Source organism: Pongo abelii, chromosome 19 (assembly GCF_028885655.2).
Source record: "Pongo abelii isolate AG06213 chromosome 19, NHGRI_mPonAbe1-v2.0_pri, whole genome shotgun sequence".
Taxonomy (NCBI): domain Eukaryota; kingdom Metazoa; phylum Chordata; class Mammalia; order Primates; family Hominidae; genus Pongo; species Pongo abelii.
In genome coordinates this window covers 75,830,173-75,850,078 of record NC_072004.2, presented here as the reverse complement: position 1 = coordinate 75,850,078, position 19,906 = coordinate 75,830,173, and the positions used below count along the sequence as shown (strand labels likewise).

Genomic DNA, 19,906 nt, shown 5'->3' with positions numbered 1-19,906 from the left:
TTGGCCAGGATGGTTTCAATCTCTTGACCTTGTGATCCGCCTGCCTCAGCCTCCCAAAGTGCTGGGATTACAGGCATGAGCCACCGCGCCTGGCCAAAATATCAATGACTTCTAGATCCATTTTCCTACCTAGACCTCTCTTCTAAACTCCAGATATGTATTTCCAACTGCCTGTGCTGTCTGCCATAAACTCCACCTTGTAGGAAATAGAAAGGAGTTATAAAAGTTTAGGTTCAAAGCAAAATTTAAAAACTCATAAATGAGACAAAATTTTGTGATGATAAAGGCTATGGTCCACAATGAAGATATGAAAGTAATGAACCTTTCTATAAAACGTGTATGTGATAGAGCCGGTCCCCAACTTTAAGCCTTTCCGCGATTCGAGTAACTACAGAACATCGTTAAAGTACTGAGAGAAATGTCAATCCAGAATTCTATATCCAGCAAAAATACCCTTCAACAATTAAGGCAAAAAGAAAAAGAAGAAAGACATTTTGGGTGAAGAAAATCTAAGAGAATGTGTTGGCAGAAGTTCTGCTCTAAAATAAAAGTAAAAGAAGGTCTTTAGGCCAAAGGAAAATTATACCAGTGGTAATACTAGAACTTCAGAGATAAAGAGCGGCAGAAATGGTATCTGGGAAAATTTAAAAACGCAAATGGTTGTTTCTCATCTTAAACTCTTTAAAATATGTATAGTGGTTGAAAGCAAAAGTTAAAACACTGGTGAGACTTTCAATGTATGTAGATATATGTATATATAGATACATATATCTATATACATGTAGAGGTAATAATGGTAGCTATTTTATGGAGCTGATCTGAGGATAAAATGAAATAATGCATTTTAAAGTGCTCAGCACAATGTCTGGCAAATAGAAAGCACTCTATAGGCCAGGCATGGTGGCTCACGCCTGTAATCCCAGCACTTTGGGAGGCCTAGGCAGGTGGATCACTTGAGGTCAGGAATTTGAGACCAGCCTGGCCAACATGGTGAGACCCCGTCTCTACTAAAAATATAAAAATTAGCTGGGTGTGGTGGTGGGCTCCTGTAATCCCAGCTACTTGAAGTGAGGCAGGCGAGTGGCTTGAACCTGGGAGGTGGAGGTTGCAGGGAGCCAAGATTGCACCACTGCACTCCAGCCTGGTCGACAGAGCAAGACTCCAGCTCAAAAGAAAAAAAAAAAGGGGGTGGGGGGACAATGTTACACTTCTTCCTTCTAGAAACATACATTTTATAGAGAGTTGTTTTTTGAAGTCTAGAAGTCTGAAAACGTAGGAGTCAACTCTGAAAAATCTACAGTGGTTTCTGGGATTTAATCTTGGCATGACTTTACCCCTGCATCTCTGCCCTTGGCAGGTAGTTTTGTTTATGGGTGTCATTGGTTGAACAAATAATTGTTTTAGTTGCTACAATAAATAAAACATGATCTGTGCTCTAAAGGAGTCAACAAATGAGCCAGGGGGGCATGAGTAATTGCCTGTAATATAATTGTGCTCACGCTGTCATGGAAGACCGTACAAAGTGTCAGAAGCACAGTGCCAGGAGGCACAGCAAAGGGTAGTAGAGGTGACATTTGAGCCCAGCCTTGAAAACTGTCTAGGATTTCTCAGAATTTCAGCTAAGGCAATTTCTGTCTAAAATATATAGTCAAAGTTTTTATTAAAAATACAAGAAATTAATTAAATAACAGATTATGACCACAATGCAGATTTAAAAACCAAGGTATGATGAGTGCCGTTGACCAGTTCATCCAGACAGTTCAGAGAACAGAACTTCCATGTAGATCTTTCTTGTATTACAGAATACAAAGGAGCGGAAAATTTTGCCTCAATAACTGCCAGGTCATTCTAATTAAAGTACCTATACATTGTAATATAATTCCTCCATTAAGGTAACAACCAATCAGGTGGTACAGAGTCTGTGTCATTCAGTCAAGAAATTCACTCCCTTAACCTAGACTGTGCTGGAAATTCATTGACAAATTTTGTTCTTTGGTTCTCCATTTTTCTTCAGAATTCATGCAGACCACTTGACTTCCTTAGCATTTTCTTTTGTGGGCGTATATTAATGTCTTTGGTTAAGCTTCAGCTTCTGTTTGCATCAATCCTGTTGTAATCGTGCCTCCTGAGGCATCTTTTTGCTTCCCTTGCATCAGTTTCCAAAATCCTACTTTCTGCTTGGTAAGGGGAGTATCCATTTTCTTTAAAGCAGTGGTTTCCAAACTGGCCTGCACATCAGAATTATTTGGGGAGAAGGATAAAAATACAGATTACTGAGCTTCACCTGGGATTCTGTAGATTTGGGTTGCTTTTGGGATTACTTTAAACAATTTACCAGATGATTTTTGTGGCACCTCCACTTCAGTTTTAGGAAGGACTGTTTCAAGGCAGCTTTTCAAACTTTAATGACCATAGAAATCACCTGAAGACTGTGAGAAACTGCAGATCCTAATTTAGTAGGCCTGGGTTTAAGCCTGAGATTCTGAATTTCTCTGAAACGTGATAATAGCAAATCACTTGTTGAGTAGCAAGGTTGTTTTTTGTTTTTTTCTTTTTTTTCCAATGTCTTCATGACATTCAATGAGTAGCAAAGTTTGAAGATAACTTCTAGAATTTCATCTAATGTGTATTAATTTTTACTTATCTGGATCTTAGGGGAAATAACCTATCAGGTTATAGGGAGGTGTTTCTCAAAGTATGGTTCCCCAAACAGCACAACCTGGGAATTGTTAGAAATGCAAGTTCTCGGCTGGGTACTGTGGCTCATGCCTGTAATCCCAGCACTTTGGGAGGCTGAAGCGGGTGGATCACCTGAGGTGAGGCGTTTGAGACCAGCCTGGCTAACATGGTGAGACCCCATCTCTACTAAAAATACAAAACAAATTAGCTGGGCGTGGTGGTGGTACTTTTTAAATTTTTTTAGAGACAGAATATCCCTGTGTTGCCCAGGCTGGTCTCTAAATCCTGACCTCAAGCAATCCTCCTGCCTCAGCCTCTTAAGTAGCTAGATACAAGCCACCATGCCCAGCTATATTTACTTGTTTTTGAGACGGAGTCTCTGTTGCCTAGGCTGGAGGGCAGTGGTGCGATCTTGGCTCACTGCAACCTCCGCCTCCCGGGTTCACGCGATTCTCCTGCCTCAGCCTCCTGAGTAGCTGGGACTACAGGCATGCACCACCATGCCTGGCTAATTTTTGTATTTTAGTAGAGATGGAGTTTCACCATGTTGGCCAGACTGGTCTCGAACTCCTGACCTCAAATGATCCACCTGCCTTCACCTCCCAAAGTGCTGAGACTACAGGTGTGGGCCACCACGCCTGACCATATATTTACCTTTATGTGAATTTAAAATGTGTGGGTGTGACGAAGTCTTCTGCCAGCTGTTATATAAAGGAGACTTTTATCATCAACATGCTCATCATCAGTCACAAACTGCCTATTTGGAACTCCCTTCAGTTCTCAGAGGATGGAAACATTCTTTAAGCGGCCTTGTAGAAATCCTATTCCATGTTAACATGCCAACCAATTTTACTTTCCCAGAGCCACAGAATGATATCTCATTGTATGCCTCAATTCAATCACCTTTCCATTTTCAAGGACCGATTTCAATTCCTGATTGGCTACTTGATCTGACTGCTTCCTGCTAATCTTGCTGCCTGTTGTCTATATTCCATTCCTCATTGAATTAACCTTGATCAAATCTGAGAACTCTGCTTAGTAATGACTCCAGGTATAATATACCCACTTTTGTAGCTTATTCAACACCCTCTTCAATCCTGGTTCCACTTCCTGTGACTGAAATGATTACCTGTGAGATATTATTCAACTTTTGGACTATGATGTGTTTCTAACCTGTGACCATTTCACATAGCCACTCAAATATGGTAAAGGTACGGTAAAGATGATGAAACAGTTACTTGGTATCATTTTGTAAGTAATGAGTTTTTAGTGCGCTTTGGACCTTGAGACCACTTCATAAGCTTTAGATTTTGAGAATTTCACAGCATAAAGCTCATCGCTGATGCAGTAATGAAGGAAATGTTCTACGAGTTAATAGATGAGTGAGAGGAGAGGGCATTCATAATAGATTTATTTACTTACTGAACTCAGAGCCTTGGGTTACTACTTGACCCCCACTGTTATGTAGTTTAAGGTTCGTTTTCTTTTTTGTTTTTTGAGACGGAGTTTCACTCTTGTTCCCCAGGCTAGAGTGCAATGGCCCGGTCTCCGCTCACTGCAATCTCCACCTCCCAGATTCTCCTGTCTCAGCCTCCCAAGTAGCTGGGATTACAGGCACCCACCACCACGCCCGGCTAGTTTTTGTATTTTTAGTAGAGACAGGGTTTCACCATATTGGTCAGGCTGGTCTCGAACTCCTGACCTCAGGCAGTCTGCCCACCTCAGCCTCCCAAAGTGCTGGGATTACAGGCATGAGCCACTGCTCCTGGCCTTAAGTGTTCTTTTCTACTTTAGCGCATACACCTAGTTCCTGTCTTTTTTGCTTTTTATAAATACAGAAAAGAGAATAAGGTTTTAAAATCAAGGAAAGGCCTAAGGCACCTGTGAGGGTTTTTTGTTTTTGTTTTTGTTTCAGTGAAATGAAGGGAAATGGTTGCCAGCAAGAACTGTGGCAACGTTATCCAAGGTGACAACTGTCTGTACCACCCAGGGGCTCAGAGCCCTTCTGAAGTTTCCTAGATGTCCTGAAAGTCTCCACTGTGACTCATGATACAGGCTGGTCTCCGCGGTAGCACTCAACATTTAAAAATTAGTCTTCATTGCCAGGCGTGGTGGCTCACGCCTGTAATCCAGCACTTTGGGAGGCTGAGGTGGGTAAATCCCGATGTCAGGAGATGGAGATCATCCTGGCTGACACGGTGAAACCCCGTCTCTACTAAAAATACAAAAAATTAGCCGGCAGTGGTAGGGGGCACCTGTAGTCCCAGCTACTCAGGAGGCTGAGGCAGGAGAATGGCGTGAAGCCGGGAGGCGGAGCTTGCAGTGAGCCGAGGTCGTGCCACTGCACTCCAGCCTGGGCGACAGAGGGAGACTCTGTCTCAAAAAAAAAAAAATAGTCTTCATTTCTCCTTCCCAACAAGTGTTTCTCTTTCTCTTCAGTGGGAAAAAGTAATTTCATTTTTTACTTGCTCATTGTTTTATTCATTCACTCAATCAACAGATCATCTATACTGTATTATATGCCAAGAACTGTGCTTGGTTCTGGGAATGAAAAAAGAATAAGATATGTTTTCCTCTGGCACTTATGGAGCTTATAAACCAGTGACAGAGGAAGGTGCATAAACAAGTCAACAAAGAATTAACTTTATTATTAATTCTTATTAATTTTTAATACAATAAATTTGACTTTATTTGTATCATTTGAGTTTCATGAATATAATCATATACTGCACTTACAAAATGAAATAGACATATAAGAAAGAACTGATGATGTAAGAAATTCACAGAAATGTGTAAAATATTTCAAGAATTAACACTCAGTAGATATTTACATTGTCAAAGAAGCTTATAAATGCAGATGAACCTCTAGTTGTTTTAGTTGCTTGTAAAATGTATAGAGGTATGTGTATTTCCTCTTTAAACAGGGGTTAGTAACTTGGGGCGGGGGATGGGTGGGTTCATCTTATCTATTCTTCAGGTCATGTTCTCAAGAAGGAGCTACTGAATGGGAAGACTGACAATTTCTTTTCTTTGCACAGTTGGTATTGATAAATCTCAGGTGTATCCAAAATAAAATCTCTGGCAGGCTGTGATATTTATGGGTCTATCTCTTGTGACTTTAGGTTCCTCTTGGCACCAGACATAAGAGGCCCTTGCCTGAAACAGCTCCTGATGCCAAGAACTGGTGAATTACTACTTTGGTTTCAATGGATGGTCAGAAAGGATCATCAGGATAAACTTTGTAGATTTTCTCTCACTAACCACGCTCTCCTTTCAACATTGAAATTCTAGACTTTAGACAGAAGTATTGAACTGGGTTACATGGAGGGGATGTGAGAGGCCTCCTGCCATTGAGGATAAGTGGACATGTCTGAATTGGCCTGCTACCTAAAATTAATAATCTCAATCACTTGGATGGTGGTGTCCATAATTTTCTCCACTGTTTGTGTGGCATGTAATAAAAAATGGTTGTATCTAGCAATTCATTTGCAAATCTTACTTGATTTTGAAGCCATAGAACACCTCAACTGTTAACTTGAATGACTGGAGTTTAGTTTTTATTTCTGAGAACAAAACAGTTTGAAGCCTAATTAACATCCTCGGAAGGAACTTAACACTAAAACTCCTAACAGCTTCAGTTTTCTGACCTTGAAGAAAGGGAAAATGAAGAGACCGTGGTGCCACTTCCGAAGCAAAGCCTGAAGTTCTGTGCTTTAGAGGTGGTGTTGCCATCCTATGATTGCGGGAGTCTGGCGTTGGCTTGGTGGAGGAGCCAGTGGATAAGGCGGAGGAAGGTCTGTTTTCATTGGGGGTGGAGGAGGGTAAGGAGTTGAAATGGGAAGGATCTCTCTCTTTTTTTTTGCTGTCTAAAACTCGTCTTTTCAGACACATATCAAGCCCTTCCCTCTCTGAACTACTGAAGTCCTGGGCAGAGGTTTTCTGTCTTACAATATAGACTTTTACCTTAGGCAATACCTGACAGAGCCTTTAAATAAATAAATAAATAAATAAATAAATTTATTTAATAAATTTATTTAATAAATTGATTAATAAATTTATTTAATAAATTGATTAATTAATTTATTTTGAGACAGAGTCTTGTTCTGTCACCAGGCTGGAGTGCAGTGGCATGATCTTGGCTCACTGCAACCTCCGCCTCCCGGGTTCAAGCCATTCTCCTGCCTCAGCCTCCAAAACAGCTGGAATTACAGGCGCCCACCACCACGCCCAGCTAATTTTTGTATTTTTAGTAGAGATGGGGTTTCACCATGTTGGCCAGGATGGTCTCGATCTCCTGACCTCGTGATCTGCCTGTCTTGGCCTCCCAAAGTGCTGGGATTACAGGTGTGAGCCACCCCACCCAGCCAGAACCTTTAAATTTAAAATTGTACAGTGTACTTCCTGCCAAGAAGCGGAGGAGGAAGAAGGAAGTAATGTTTTTCCAGTTTTTGGTTAAGAACTTGCTTTGTATTAAAATAGTCCTTCAAATATGTATCTCTTATAGCCTTCAGTTATCCCAACAAAATTATCTAAAGATTTATTTATCTATTTATTATTATTTTTTAGAGACAGGGTCTTGCTCTGTTGCCCAGGCTAGAGTGCAGTAGCATGATCATAGCTCATTGCAACCTCAAACTGCTGGGCTCAAGGGATCCTCCCACCTCAGCCTCCTGAGTAGCCAGGACTACAGGCATGCACCACCGCATGTAGCTAATTATTTTTTCTGGAGATGGGGTCTTGCTGTGTTATCCTGCCTGGTCTCAAACTCCTGGCCTCAAGTGATCCTCTTGCCTCAGGATCCCAAGGTGCTGGAGTTATAAGCATGAGCCACCCACCATGCCAAGTCATCATGTAAAGATTTGTAGAAAGTTTTGTGTAAACATTGTCTTTTTTTTTTTTTTTTTTTTTTTTTTTTTTTTGAAGCAGAGTCTTGCCCTGTCGCGCAGGCTGGAGTACAGTGGTGCGATCTCGGCTCACTGCAACCTCCACCTCCCAGGTTCAAGTGATTCTCCTGCCTGACACTGCTGGGTAGCTGTGATTACAGGCATGCACCACCATGCCTGGCTAATCTTTGTATTTTTAGTAGAGATGGGGTTTCACTGTGTTGGTCAGGCTGGTCTCAAACTCCTGACCTCGTGATCCACCTGCCTCAGCCTCCGAAAGTGCTAGGATTACAGGCATGAGCAACCGTGCCCGGCCCATTCAGCCTTTTTTTTTACTCATAGAAGGGCTTCAGTGGAAAAAGAGTCTACTATAGATACCTAGAAAGGATACTCAATTGATATTGACGTTGAGATTTTTTTCTAGTATTCATGGCCCTCAGGCTTAGGGTTTGAAGTCAGAGGCAGGGCTGTAGGCTAATGGAGGGGAGTAGGCTTTCATGGATGATGCCCAGGGAGGAGCCAGATTATCTGTACCAAACCTTTTTTGTTTTTTTGAGACGGAGTCTCGCTCTGTCGCCCAGGCTGGAGTGCACCGGTGTGATCTCGACTCACTGCAGCCTCCACCTCCCAGGTTCAAGCAGTTCACCTGCCTCCTGCCCACCACCACACTCAGCCAATTTTTAATTTTAAAAAAATTTTTCAGTAGATACAGGGTTTCACCATGTTGCTCAGGCTGGTCTCAAATTCCTGACCTCGAGTGATCTGCCCATCTTGGCCTCTCAAAGTACTGGGATTACAGATGTGAGCCACTGTGCCCAGCCTCTTTTTGAAAATAGTCTCACTCTGTCACCCAGGCTGGAGTGCAGTGGAATGATCTCGGCTCACTGCAACCTCCGCCTCCCGGTTCAAGCTATTCTTGTGCCTCAGACTCCCAGGTAGCTGGGATTACAGGTGTGTGCCACCACACTCGGCTAATTTTTGTATTTTTAGGAGAGATGGGGTTTCACCATGTTGGCTAGGCTGTTCTTGAACTCCTGGCCTCAACCTGCCTTGGCCTCCTAAAGTGCTGGGATTACAGGCATGGGCCACCGTGTCTAGCCAACAAAACTTTTTTTCAGTGAGTGATTCCAGCCCTTGATGCATAGGAGGGTGGGGTCCATAGGAGTGTAGCCTTAACTGATGAATTTGAAATCTCTGGGTGATGTGAGATATGTGCCAGGTTCTTGGATTGTGTCTCCCTCTAGTACTTCAGGAACTTCCCAACTAGATGGAGGCAGTAAAAATGGGCCTTGCCAGGATGTACCTATAACAGAGACATTCAACCATACCCTTGTGCTGTCTGCCTTTAATCACGAAGATTATGAGCTAAGATTCGTGGATGCATTTTTATTTTTTAACCAACATGTAGCAATTATCACTCAGATAGGCATCTTAAATCCATTAGTTTTGGTTGGATTTAAGACCGTTGTCATTCCTATGAAAGGGAAGATAGCCCAGATTGCTATTCAGAAGGCTTTGTCAGATGCATTCCAGAAATTGTTGATTGTGGTTCTAGGTAAAACTTTCTTAATCGTCGTTGAAGTACTTCAGTTTCAATGAGCAAATAAACTCATTTTGAAAAGTTAATTGGATAAAAATATCGATATCTAAAACACTCCCTAGTATGCTTTCATTTGCTAAATTCTTTCACAGCAACAGGCTCAAATTTGTTGTGACATTTGTAGAAAAAATGACAGCAAATATTGTCCCTAGCTTATAGATATAAAAGGACTTGCCTCAGGTCACACAGAAAATGTTTGAGGCAGGTCTTCTTTAATTGCATGCCTATCATACAGAATAGTGATTATAAACCCTGGACACATGGATTTGAGTCCTAACTGTGTCTCTTAGATTTTTGTATGCAGTTTTAGGTCTTATAGCCAGAGAGATTTGAAGATATTTAATATCTCTAAGCTGCAATCTTTATCTGCAAACTGGGGTTAGTAATCCAATCAACCTTATCACGGATATTGTAAGAAAAAATGAGATGACAAGTGTAAAAACTCAGAACTATACTTACAAGGCAAGCAGACAAAATATGCTATTGTTGTCATTGTTTTCTCTCTAAATAAACTCTCTGCTGAAGAATTTATTAGATTATGTTTCTTGAATCGAGAATTCAGTTCCAGCTCTCATTTCTGGCACTGACATTTTGGCCAAATATGATTTTTATACAATAATCAGCTGCTTTGCTGTGAGCCTTGGAAGTGGTCATGCTGTTGAATGGCATTGCTTGTATTCCCTATTCAGTTCTACAGTGGCACAAATGTCATAGCCTGTGCCCAAAGGAAACCTGGTGTTTAGCAAAGAGTCCCTGAACAGAGTTGCCCTTCTGCTTCACAACCCTGAAGGCTTAGAGACTGAGATTCTAATTAAGTTACTACAGACCTTTATTTGCTTGTAAGAGGTGGCCCTGATTGCTCTCAGCTTTCCAACCTGGGCAGCCCTTCTAGTGAAAGTCTTACTTCCTTGGTCATCAACTGTCAAGTCTGAGTAATGACATTTAATAACCAAGCTAAATGTGTGGGTGGTCTACCCCTCCCTAGTATGCAAAGGTATCCCTTGCACACACTCAAAACTACTTAGACCAAAAGCCTTATAGTTCTAGTTTGCCTTGAAGGAAATTGTATTGTCTATAGAGTATGTGGGCCATTTTCTGCCCATAAAATGTTCAAATGTTTTCTCTCTCTAAAGCTTTGTTCATTGTATCTGGTGGAATTTTGGTTCTCAGGGAGTGGACACCTAGCCGTGCTTCTAATGTGAAGTGTCTACTAGCCCAGTGGTCTCTATTTTGGGTTTTAACTTACTTCGACCCCCAACCTGGTGCCTTACCATTTAATCATATTATGATTGAACATTTTTATTTCCACATTTTTTATTTCTTATGTTATTATTCCTTAGTTCCTATCTGTAAGATCATAAAGTCCTTTGAACCAAACACAGTTGATATTTCATACATATGTTAAAAACTGAGCTGTGAGACCAGACATGATGACTCACGCTTGAAATCTCAGCATTTTGGGAGGCCAAGACAGAAGGATCACTTCAAGCCAGGAGTTCGAGACCAGCCTGGAAAACAAAGCGGGACCATGTCTCTAAAAAAGAGAATTAGCTGGGCACAGTGGTGTAGTGCCTGCTACTCTGGAGGCTGAAGCAGGAGGATGACTTGAGCCCAGGAATTCCAGGCTACAGTGAGCTATGATAGTGCTACTGTACTCCAGCCTGGGTGACAGAGTGAGACCCTGTCTCAAAAAAAAGAAAAAAGAAAAACAAAAATCGAAGTGTATGATAAGGAGATGAGGAAACTTCCAGGAAAATGCTTATTTTCTGCTTTTAGAAACCAAAAGAATGTCTGTCTCATTGTGGGTTGCTACCATTATATGCAGGCAGTCTTAGAATGAAAAAGATTCTGAATTCATCCTTGCTAACTTTATTTCAGAAAGTGGTAAAATAGCTGTGGAGTACAGACCCACTGAAGAGATTATAGATGTCAGATGGGAAGAAGAACTACACGGTTTAATATAAGTATGTGGAGATAAAAACTCAAAGGTAACAGGGCCGGGCACAGTGGCTCACACCTGTAATGCCAGTGCTTTGGGAGGCCGAGGGAGGTGGATCACCTGAGGTCAGGAGTTCAAGATCAGACTGACCAACATGGAGAAATGGTGGTGCATGCCTGTAATCCCAGCTACTCGGGAGGCTGAGGCAGGAGAATCGCTTGAACCCGGGAGGCGGAGGTTCTGGTGAGCCGAGATCACACCATTGCACTCCAGCCTGGGCAACAAGAGTGAAACTCCATCTCAAAAAACAAACTAACAGGCCAGGTGCTGTGGCTCACACCTGTAATGCCAGCACTTTGGGAGGTCGAGGTGAGCGGATCATGAGGTCAGGAGTTCAAGACCAGCCTGGCCAATATGATGAAACCCTGTCTCTACTAAAAATACAAAATAGGCTGGGTGTGGTGGTGCGCACCTGTAAGCCTAGCTACTTGGGAAGCTGAGGCATGAAAACCACTTGAACCCAGGAGGCGGAGGTTGCAGTGAGCCGAGATCATGCCACTGCATTCCAGCCTGGGTGACAGAGCAAGACACTCTCTCGAGGAAAAAAAAAGAAAAGAAAAACAACTCAAGGGTCGGATAACATAGCCAGTATAACCATAATTCAAAACAAGCAGCAGAATTTGGAGGATAATTTGTTTCATTCTTAGGAAAATGTGAAACTCTGAAACTGCTTTTTGAGTGCAGGGTATTTCTGGGGCTTTTCCTAAAGTCTTGACCCTTGGCTCTGACCCCTTATTTGAAGTTTGGAGAGCAGAACTGAGGATTGTATTACTACAGTTGTGGACACAGGAGAGGGGTTAGTCTCCTCCCGCTCCAGGAGTAAGGGATGCTGGGCTGCTCGAACACAGGCCTTTTTATAACCCCCTTCAAACAGGATCCCGGAGATGTGGGGAGAAGGTAACTGGCCTTAAGAATGATTGCTCTACAGCTTTCGAAAACTATAATGCCTTTCAAATATGGCTTATTACTTGGATCTCAATATCTGTCATGTATCTTGGGTGGAATATTTTGCTGAAGATCTTTCTGTCAATCATTTACAATCATGTGCTGCAAAATGAAGTTTGGGTCAACAATAGACCACATATATGTTGGTGGTTCCATAAGAGTATAATGGAGCTATCCCTATATAGGTATACCATTTTTATCTTTTTTTTTTTTTGAAATGGAGTCTCACTCTGTTGCCCAGGCTGGAGTGCAGTGGTGCAATCTCAGCTCACTGCCACCTCCACCTTCCGGGTTCAAGTGATTATCCTTCCTCAGCCTCCTGAGTAGCTGGGATTATAGGCACGTGCCACCACACTCAGCTAATTTTTGTATTTTTAGTAGAGACTGGTCTTTGCCATGTTGGCCAGGCTGGTCTCAAACTCCTGACCTCAGGTGATCTACCCACCTCGGCCTCCCAAAGTGCTGGGATTACAGGCATGAGCCACTGCGTCCGGGCCCCATTTTTATCTTTTATACAGTATTTTAACTATACCTTTTCCATGTTTACATACACAAATACCTGCCATTGTGTGACAGCTGCCTTTAGTATTCAGTACAGTAACATACAGTACAGGTTTGTAGCCTAGGAGTCCTAGGCCATACTGTGTACCCTAGGTGTGCTGTAGGCTACACCACCTAGGTTTGTGTAAGTATATGCTATGATGTTAGCACAGTGGTGAAGTCACCTAATGACACATTTCTCAAGCTCCTCACATGGCAAGAAATGCATGACTGCATATGAAAGCTCTTAAATAGGGACTGTTTCTAAAGTAATCTCAAAACAGTCATTATTTACTATTTATGGATTTTTTTTTTTTAAAGGAGCAAAAGTATCATTTCAGTGGGAACTTAACTTGGGGCTACAGTGTTTTATTTAACTTTCACCCCAAAGTTGCAAGGTGTTTTGAAGTTTTTCCCTGTAAAATAATTATTTTAATTCAGTTTAAATTAAATCCACCAAGGAAACTTCAAGCTTTAAGAAGTCTAGCTTCCTGTGAAATGTGAGAGGAAGTCAGCACTGATTTCAGAAATCTGATTATAACAATAGATCCATCCCTAAATGAGATGAATCTTGGAATCTCTTCTATTTTATTTTATTTTTTGAGACAGAGTTTCTCTCTTGTTGCCCAGGCTGGAGTGCAATGTTGCGATCTCGGCTCACAGCAACCTTTGCCTCCCAGGTTCAAGCGATTCTCCTGCTTCAGCCTCCTGAGTAGCTGGGATTGCAGGTATGCACCACCACACCTGGCTAATTTTGTATTTTTAGTAGAGATGGAGTTTCACCATGTTGGTCAGGCTGGTCTCGAACTTCTGACCTCAGTGATCCCCCCACCTCGGCCTCCCAAAGTTCTGGGATTATGGGTGTGAGCCACCACACCCAGCTCCCCTTCAATTTTAAAACCCTCACTGTGTACCCTATGCCTATGCTAGGCACTGGAATAAGATGAAGCACCTTCTTGGAGTTTACATGCTGGTAATTATGCCAGACAGTAATAAAATAAGTAAGAATGGCTGTGGGGGAAGTCAGCTGGGTTCTAGTTACAGTCGCATTTCAGGAAATTATTTAACATGCTGACTTTAACAACCTAAGCCTCTTCCCCATGTGTGCACACAGGGTAGATCTCTGAAGGGTGACGCTGTAACTTCTAGGGTAATGGCTGTGTTGAGTCAAGGCAGGATGACAGTTCAGCCTCCTCCCAGCCTAGTGCAAAGGGCTCTTCACTCGGATTAAAACCTTCTCTCCCAGACCGAATTGCCAATTCCCAACACCCCTCCTACAGAAAATTTGGAGTCCTAGCTTATTCCCTGGCAGCCCCTACCTAATAGGGTGGTGAATTAATTATCAAACATGCAACAGTTTAGCAAAAATGGCAACACTTTGGAATAAATGACTGTAATGTGCTTCCTGCCTGCCACCCTAACTGGCGCCCATTTTGCAGGTCGGTTGCTCTCCCTGGAAGGAAGAGTATTCTCAGATTTCACCTTGAAGGAGGAAGGTTGCCAGAACTGGACTAGCACTTCTGAATATCCCGAGGTGAGGTCCCGTGACTTCCTTGGGAAGCTCTGCCGCACCCCCACCCCAACCTACCCCACCCTACCCCACCCTACCCCACCGCAGCAGGCCACTGGAGTCCTGGGACCACCCGGGTCTGCAGCCCAAATCCTTCCTAAGGGGAGGGGAGGGGTGTTCCCGTGGGGCGGGGTGGAACAGAGTGCTTGCGCAGCGTTGTGATATAAGAGTGCCCTGGTGACATGGAGCAGATCTGTGGCATAAATAAAGGTGTCATAAAGACAGGGCGGGGCACACGCTTATAAGGGGCACAGGCGTCTCGGGGCTGCCAGAATGGCTCCCACTCAGTGCGCGGCACTAGCGTGTCATGTCCCGGCTGCATTTCTGGGGCCCATGGCCCCTCCTTACGTGGCAACTATTATGGCTACTAGTCAAGGAGGCTCAGCCTCTGGAGCGGGGACATTCTACAGCCCTGGAGAAGACTACAGCTCCTCATCCAGATCAGGTTCAGACTCTGCATCGAAAACTGACTGAAGTCACAGGTCCCCCTACTGAGCTAGAACCTACTCAGGATTCATTGGTGCAGTCTGAAAGTCACGCCCAAAATAAGGCTTTAACTGCACCAGAGGAACAGAAGGCCTCCACAAGCATCAACATATGTGAGCTCTGTACCTGTGAAGAGAACATGCTGTCATGTATTGATCTCAACCCAGAGCAGAGGCTCCGCCAAGTGCCTGTACCAGAGCCCAACACCTACAATAGCACCTTCACCATCTTGTAAGAATCACCTTTCCTCAATTGTCCTCTGTGTCCTGCCTGACATGGCAGCCTTTTCTTGGAGGCCTTCCTGGGCCTTCTTTATCTCCCCAAGCCATACGGACAACTGACTTTCTGCTTTCACCTTTGCTTGTCAACTCTCCCTTCTCCTCATTCTCCTTTAATGTTAGGCCCCTTCTCCAGTCTTTTACTTTTACTCTAGTCTTTTACTCGTTTTCATATCCATTTTTATTTAGCCCCATCACATCATTGCTTAACCGCTGCTCTCCTCCCATTTTCGCTTCACCCTCTTTACAGCATCCTGTCCCTCTCCTGATCTCAGTGATGATGCTCTAAGTGGTTAAGAGTTGATTCCGGAGCCAGGCTGCCTGGGTTTGAACCCAGGTCTATTTATTAGCTTGGTGACCCAGAGCAAGTTATTCTGCTCTGTGACTCAATTTCCTCGCCTTTAAACTGGGGATTATGCTAGTTACCATTTCATAGGATTTTTGTGAAATTTAGGTGAGTGAATATATCAAACACTTCATCAGTGCCTAGCGTATGTAGGAGTGTTGGCTGTTCACATGATTACTCAGTCCTTTAGTTTTGCCCAGAACTCATCTTTGTCCCTAGCTTTCTATATGTAGAACTCGTTTTGTGTCAAACCCAGGGCCAAGTATGCTACTGTCTCCAGAACACGAAAATAATAGGAGGGAAGAGGCTGGGCGCGGTGGCTCACGCCTGTAATCCCAGCACTTTGGGAGGCCGAGGTGGGCAGATCACGAGGTCAGGAGATGGAGACCATTCTGGCTAACATGGTGAAACCCCGTCTCTACTAAAAATACAAAAAAAAAGTAGCCGGGCGTGGTGGCGGGTGCCTGGAGTCCCAGCTACTCGGGAGGCTGAGGCAGGAGAATGGTGTGAACCCAGGAGGCAGATCTTGCAGTAAGCCGAGATCGCGCTACTGCACTCCAGCCTGGGTGACAGAACAAGACTCCGTCTCCAAAAAAAAAAAAAAAAATGATAGGAGGGAAGAAAGAGAATAGGCATAAAAAGGGGGGTATATATAATTAAGTTCTAAAAGATAATGCAGACCATTGGTGCTAGAATTTGCCAGAATCTGTGATCCTTGAGGTGTGGAGATCAGGGAAAGCTACATGGGTAAGCTAAAACTTTACTTGGGTCTTAAAGAGTAGCTATAATTTGTTAAATAGAAAAAAAATGGGTGTACAGTCTAGGCAAAGGCATGGCTACAGGTGTGGTTGGAATTCAGTAGACCAATGTGGCTACAAAGAATTAGGTGAGGGAGCAATGAAGATACGATTCTGTAAAACCTTGATTATCAGCAATAGGAGTTTGAAAGTTACACAATGAGGTATGAAAAGCCATTGAAAGTTTCCAAGCAAGAGAGATTAAATGATTAAAACAGGAAGATTATTTATTTTATTTTGTTTTTTGCGTTATGTGCAAGTGTAGACATGCAGAGGATTATTTTAGAATCCATATATAAAGTGCCCAAAAGGAAAAGCTTAATTCAGAGAGACAAAATAGAAAGGTCTAGCAAAATCTAGGAGTGAAGTGTGAAGGGGCCAGATCAGATCAGTTGTAATAGGAGTGGAAAGAAAAAGCCTAGGATGTTTCAACAGAGGGCACTGGGCCAAAGATTTGGTGTTACCTGGCATAGGGTTTCTTTCTTCTCATTTGTTGATAATGATAAGCTTTTGCCCATATTTCTGTGGAATTATTTACCATTTTGGTATTGATTTGTAGGAGTCTGTTTAGACACATAAGTGCTTTTAGATAAAATACTTACATTCAAAGTAATTAACTGGCATCATCTGTCGAAGAGATGGGATGGATAGGAAGTTAAGCTTCCGGGAGATGCCTCACCATTTGTGCCAGTGGCCCCGCATAATTTCTTGATGAATTGTGCAAACTGGGAAGCTGATAGCTCTGGAAATGAGAAAGCAGGTGTTACTTTCTGTTTCTGAATATCCCCGACAAGGTTGCAATGATTCTTTTACTTATCGTGTTCATTGTTTTCCTACCTATTCAAGGATATAAACTGTGTTTCTTCACAGAAATTTCCAAGGAAACTATATTTCTTACATTGATGGAAATGTATGGAAAGCATACAGTTGGACCGAGAAACTGTGAGTATATTCTCTCCAAATATGACAAAAACTAACTGCATTGTAAGATCCTTTTTGGTCCAGAATTTTGAGGTCAGTACCTCTGAGGAAAGATATTTCTCCTCCATACCCCAAATCAACCACTGTTGATTGCAATCGTATGGTTATTTTAAAATTAAATTTGGTAGGCTCTCTTTAAGAGGCAATTTAGATTTATTTTTTATCATACAAATAATACATTGTTGTATTCCTTTTTGTTCTCTTTTTTTTTTTTTTTTTTTTTTTTTTCAGAGACAGGGTCTTACTTTGTCAAACTCCGGGCTGCAGTGCAGTGGCACAATCACAGCTCACTGCAGCCTTCTCCTCCCAGGCACAAGTGATCCTCTCACCTCAGCCTCCCAAGTAGCTGGGACCACAGGTGCATGCCACCACGCCCACCTAATTTCGTATTTTTGTAGAGACAGGGTCTTCCTATGCTGCTTAGGCTGGTCTTGAACTCCTGGGCTCAAGTGATCCTCCCACCTTGGCCTGTTAAAGTGCTCATATTACAGGCATGAGCCACCACCCGCAGCCCATGATTCTATTTTCAATGTATAAAAATGCAATAACAGATAGAACAAAAACCCTCCTTGTGCCCTACTCCCTCATCCCTGAGGTAATGCTACTCTGCATTTAGTATACATGCTTCCAGACTTTTCCCCATTTACCTACATACATATTTACATAAAGCAAAAGGTTTTTAAAATTTTTTCTTTACATAAATGGTAACATCTTGCAACTTGATTCTTTCACTTCATGATTGCCTTAGATTTCTTTCCTTCCCAGTACTTAGAGGGTCACCCCATTCATTTAAACTCCTGCATAATCCATAGTATCGATGCATCATAGTTTATTGAATAATTTCCCCATTGATGAATATTTAGATTATGCTTAGTTTTCTTGTTACATGCATTGCTGCAATGAAATCCCTGTACATGCTTCTTTGTGAACATGGGCAAGTATTCCTGTAGCATAGATATCTAGAAATGGAATTGCTGGGGTGAAGACTATGTAGATATAAAATTTTAATTGCCTTCAAAAATGTTGTGCCGACTTACTCTATTATCAGCAGAATATGACAGCATTCATTTCCCAACACCTTTTCTCCACTGGGTATTCTCCAACTTTTTGCTGAGTTTATGAATGAATAAAAGGGATTCCATCTAAATTTGAATTTTTCTGATTACTCATGAATTTAATTAAATATCTTTATACGTTTATTGAACATTTGTGTTTCCTCTCTGAATTTTCTGGCCTTTGTTCATTTTCCTGTTGAATTGTTTTATCATTTTCTTACTGATTTATAGAAGGAATTGGTTTAGACACATAAGTGATTTTGGAAAAAATGCTTACATTAGAAGTAACTGACATTTTTCACAACAGTTTGTGTGTCACATCATTAGTTCAATGTATATAGACAAGTCATGATGAATTCTAAATTAAAAATAAAACACATGCTAGGCGTGGTGGCTCATGCCTTTAATCCCAGCACCTTGGGAGGTAGGCAGATCACCTGAGGTCAGGAGTTTGAGACCAGCCTGGCCGATAGGGCGAAACCCCGTCTCTACTAAAAATACAAAAAGTAGCCAGGCATGGTGGTGGGTGCCTGTAATCCCACCTACTTGGGAAGCTGAGGCAGGAGAATTGCTTTATTTATTTTTTCAGATGGAATTTTGTTCTTGTTGCCCAGGATGGAGTGCAATGGCACGATCTTGGCTCACTGCAACCTCCACCTCCCGGGTTCAAGAGATTCTCCTGCCTCAGCCTCCCGGGTAGCTGGAATTACAGGTGCCCTCCATCACACCCAGCTAATTTTTATATTTTTAGTAGAGACAGGGTTTCACCATGTTGGCCAGGCTGGTCTCAAACTCATGACCTTAGGTGATTCACCCACCTTGGCTTTCCAGAGTGCTGGGATTACAGGCATGAGCCACCACTCCAGGCCAGAACTACATTTTAAAAACAAGAAAATTATTACAAAGGTCAGGATAGTGGTTACCTGTTAGGGTTAGAGAGAGGGATGTGATTGGAAAGGGGCACACTGGGGCTTCTGGCATGCTAGCAATGATCTTTTGTAACGATGTTTACATGGGTATCTGCTTCATAATTATTAAACTGAATATTTGGCCAGGTGAGGTGGCTCATGTCTGCAGTCACAGCACTTTGGGGGGCAGAGACAGGAGGATCACTTGAGCCAGGAGTTTGAGACCAGTCTGGGAACAGAGTGAGACCCTGTCTCAAAAATTAAATTAAATTAAATATAAACAACATTTATGTTATGTGCACTTTATGCACATTGTAGTTTTCAAATTTTTTTGATGGGTGAAAAAGGTTGAATGGCTTCACTTGCAGCCCTGACATGGTTCCATGTGGGGCTTTCATAATAAGGTTTGGGAAAAGAGAGGAGGAAATGGAGGTTCTGCTGATCTTGGTGCCACCCAGAGTTGGATTCTAAAAGGGATTTTGTGATCTAGAGAAGAGGCATGAAATAATACAATTTGGTGGGAAGAGTGGGTAGGGGTGTGCTTGTGTCTGTGTGTGTGTGTGTGTGTGTGTGTTTGTGGTGGTGGTGAAGAGAGATGGACACAAAAAGGAAAATGCAAGAACAGGTTTGAATGAAAGCAGAGCAGATCCCACCATCTTGAAGTGACCATGACCCAGCTTTCCTCCACATGCAGGAGACAGTCCTGTGTAGCAAATAGTTGTAGTTTGCATTTTAATCTAGAAATAACTTCTTCATTTTCCAGAATTCTCAGTGAAAATAACTTGACTGAATTACATAAGGATTCATTTGAAGGCCTGCTATCCCTCCAGTATTTGTAA

At 42.5% G+C, this 19,906-nt stretch overlaps 1 protein-coding gene across 1 annotated transcript in view; it reads left to right on the top strand.

Annotated features, from left to right (window-relative positions):
* Nucleotides 1–19,906, top strand: part of LOC100441993 (leucine-rich repeat-containing protein 37A3-like) — a 56,002-nt gene that overhangs the window by 19,726 nt on the left and 16,370 nt on the right. Inside the window, 3 exon segments of the mRNA XM_009251634.4 lie at nt 14,086–14,933; nt 16,994–17,065; nt 19,831–19,902. Of these exon segments, the coding sequence (XP_009249909.4) occupies nt 14,524–14,933; nt 16,994–17,065; nt 19,831–19,902 (554 nt within the window). The 5' untranslated portion in view covers nt 14,086–14,523.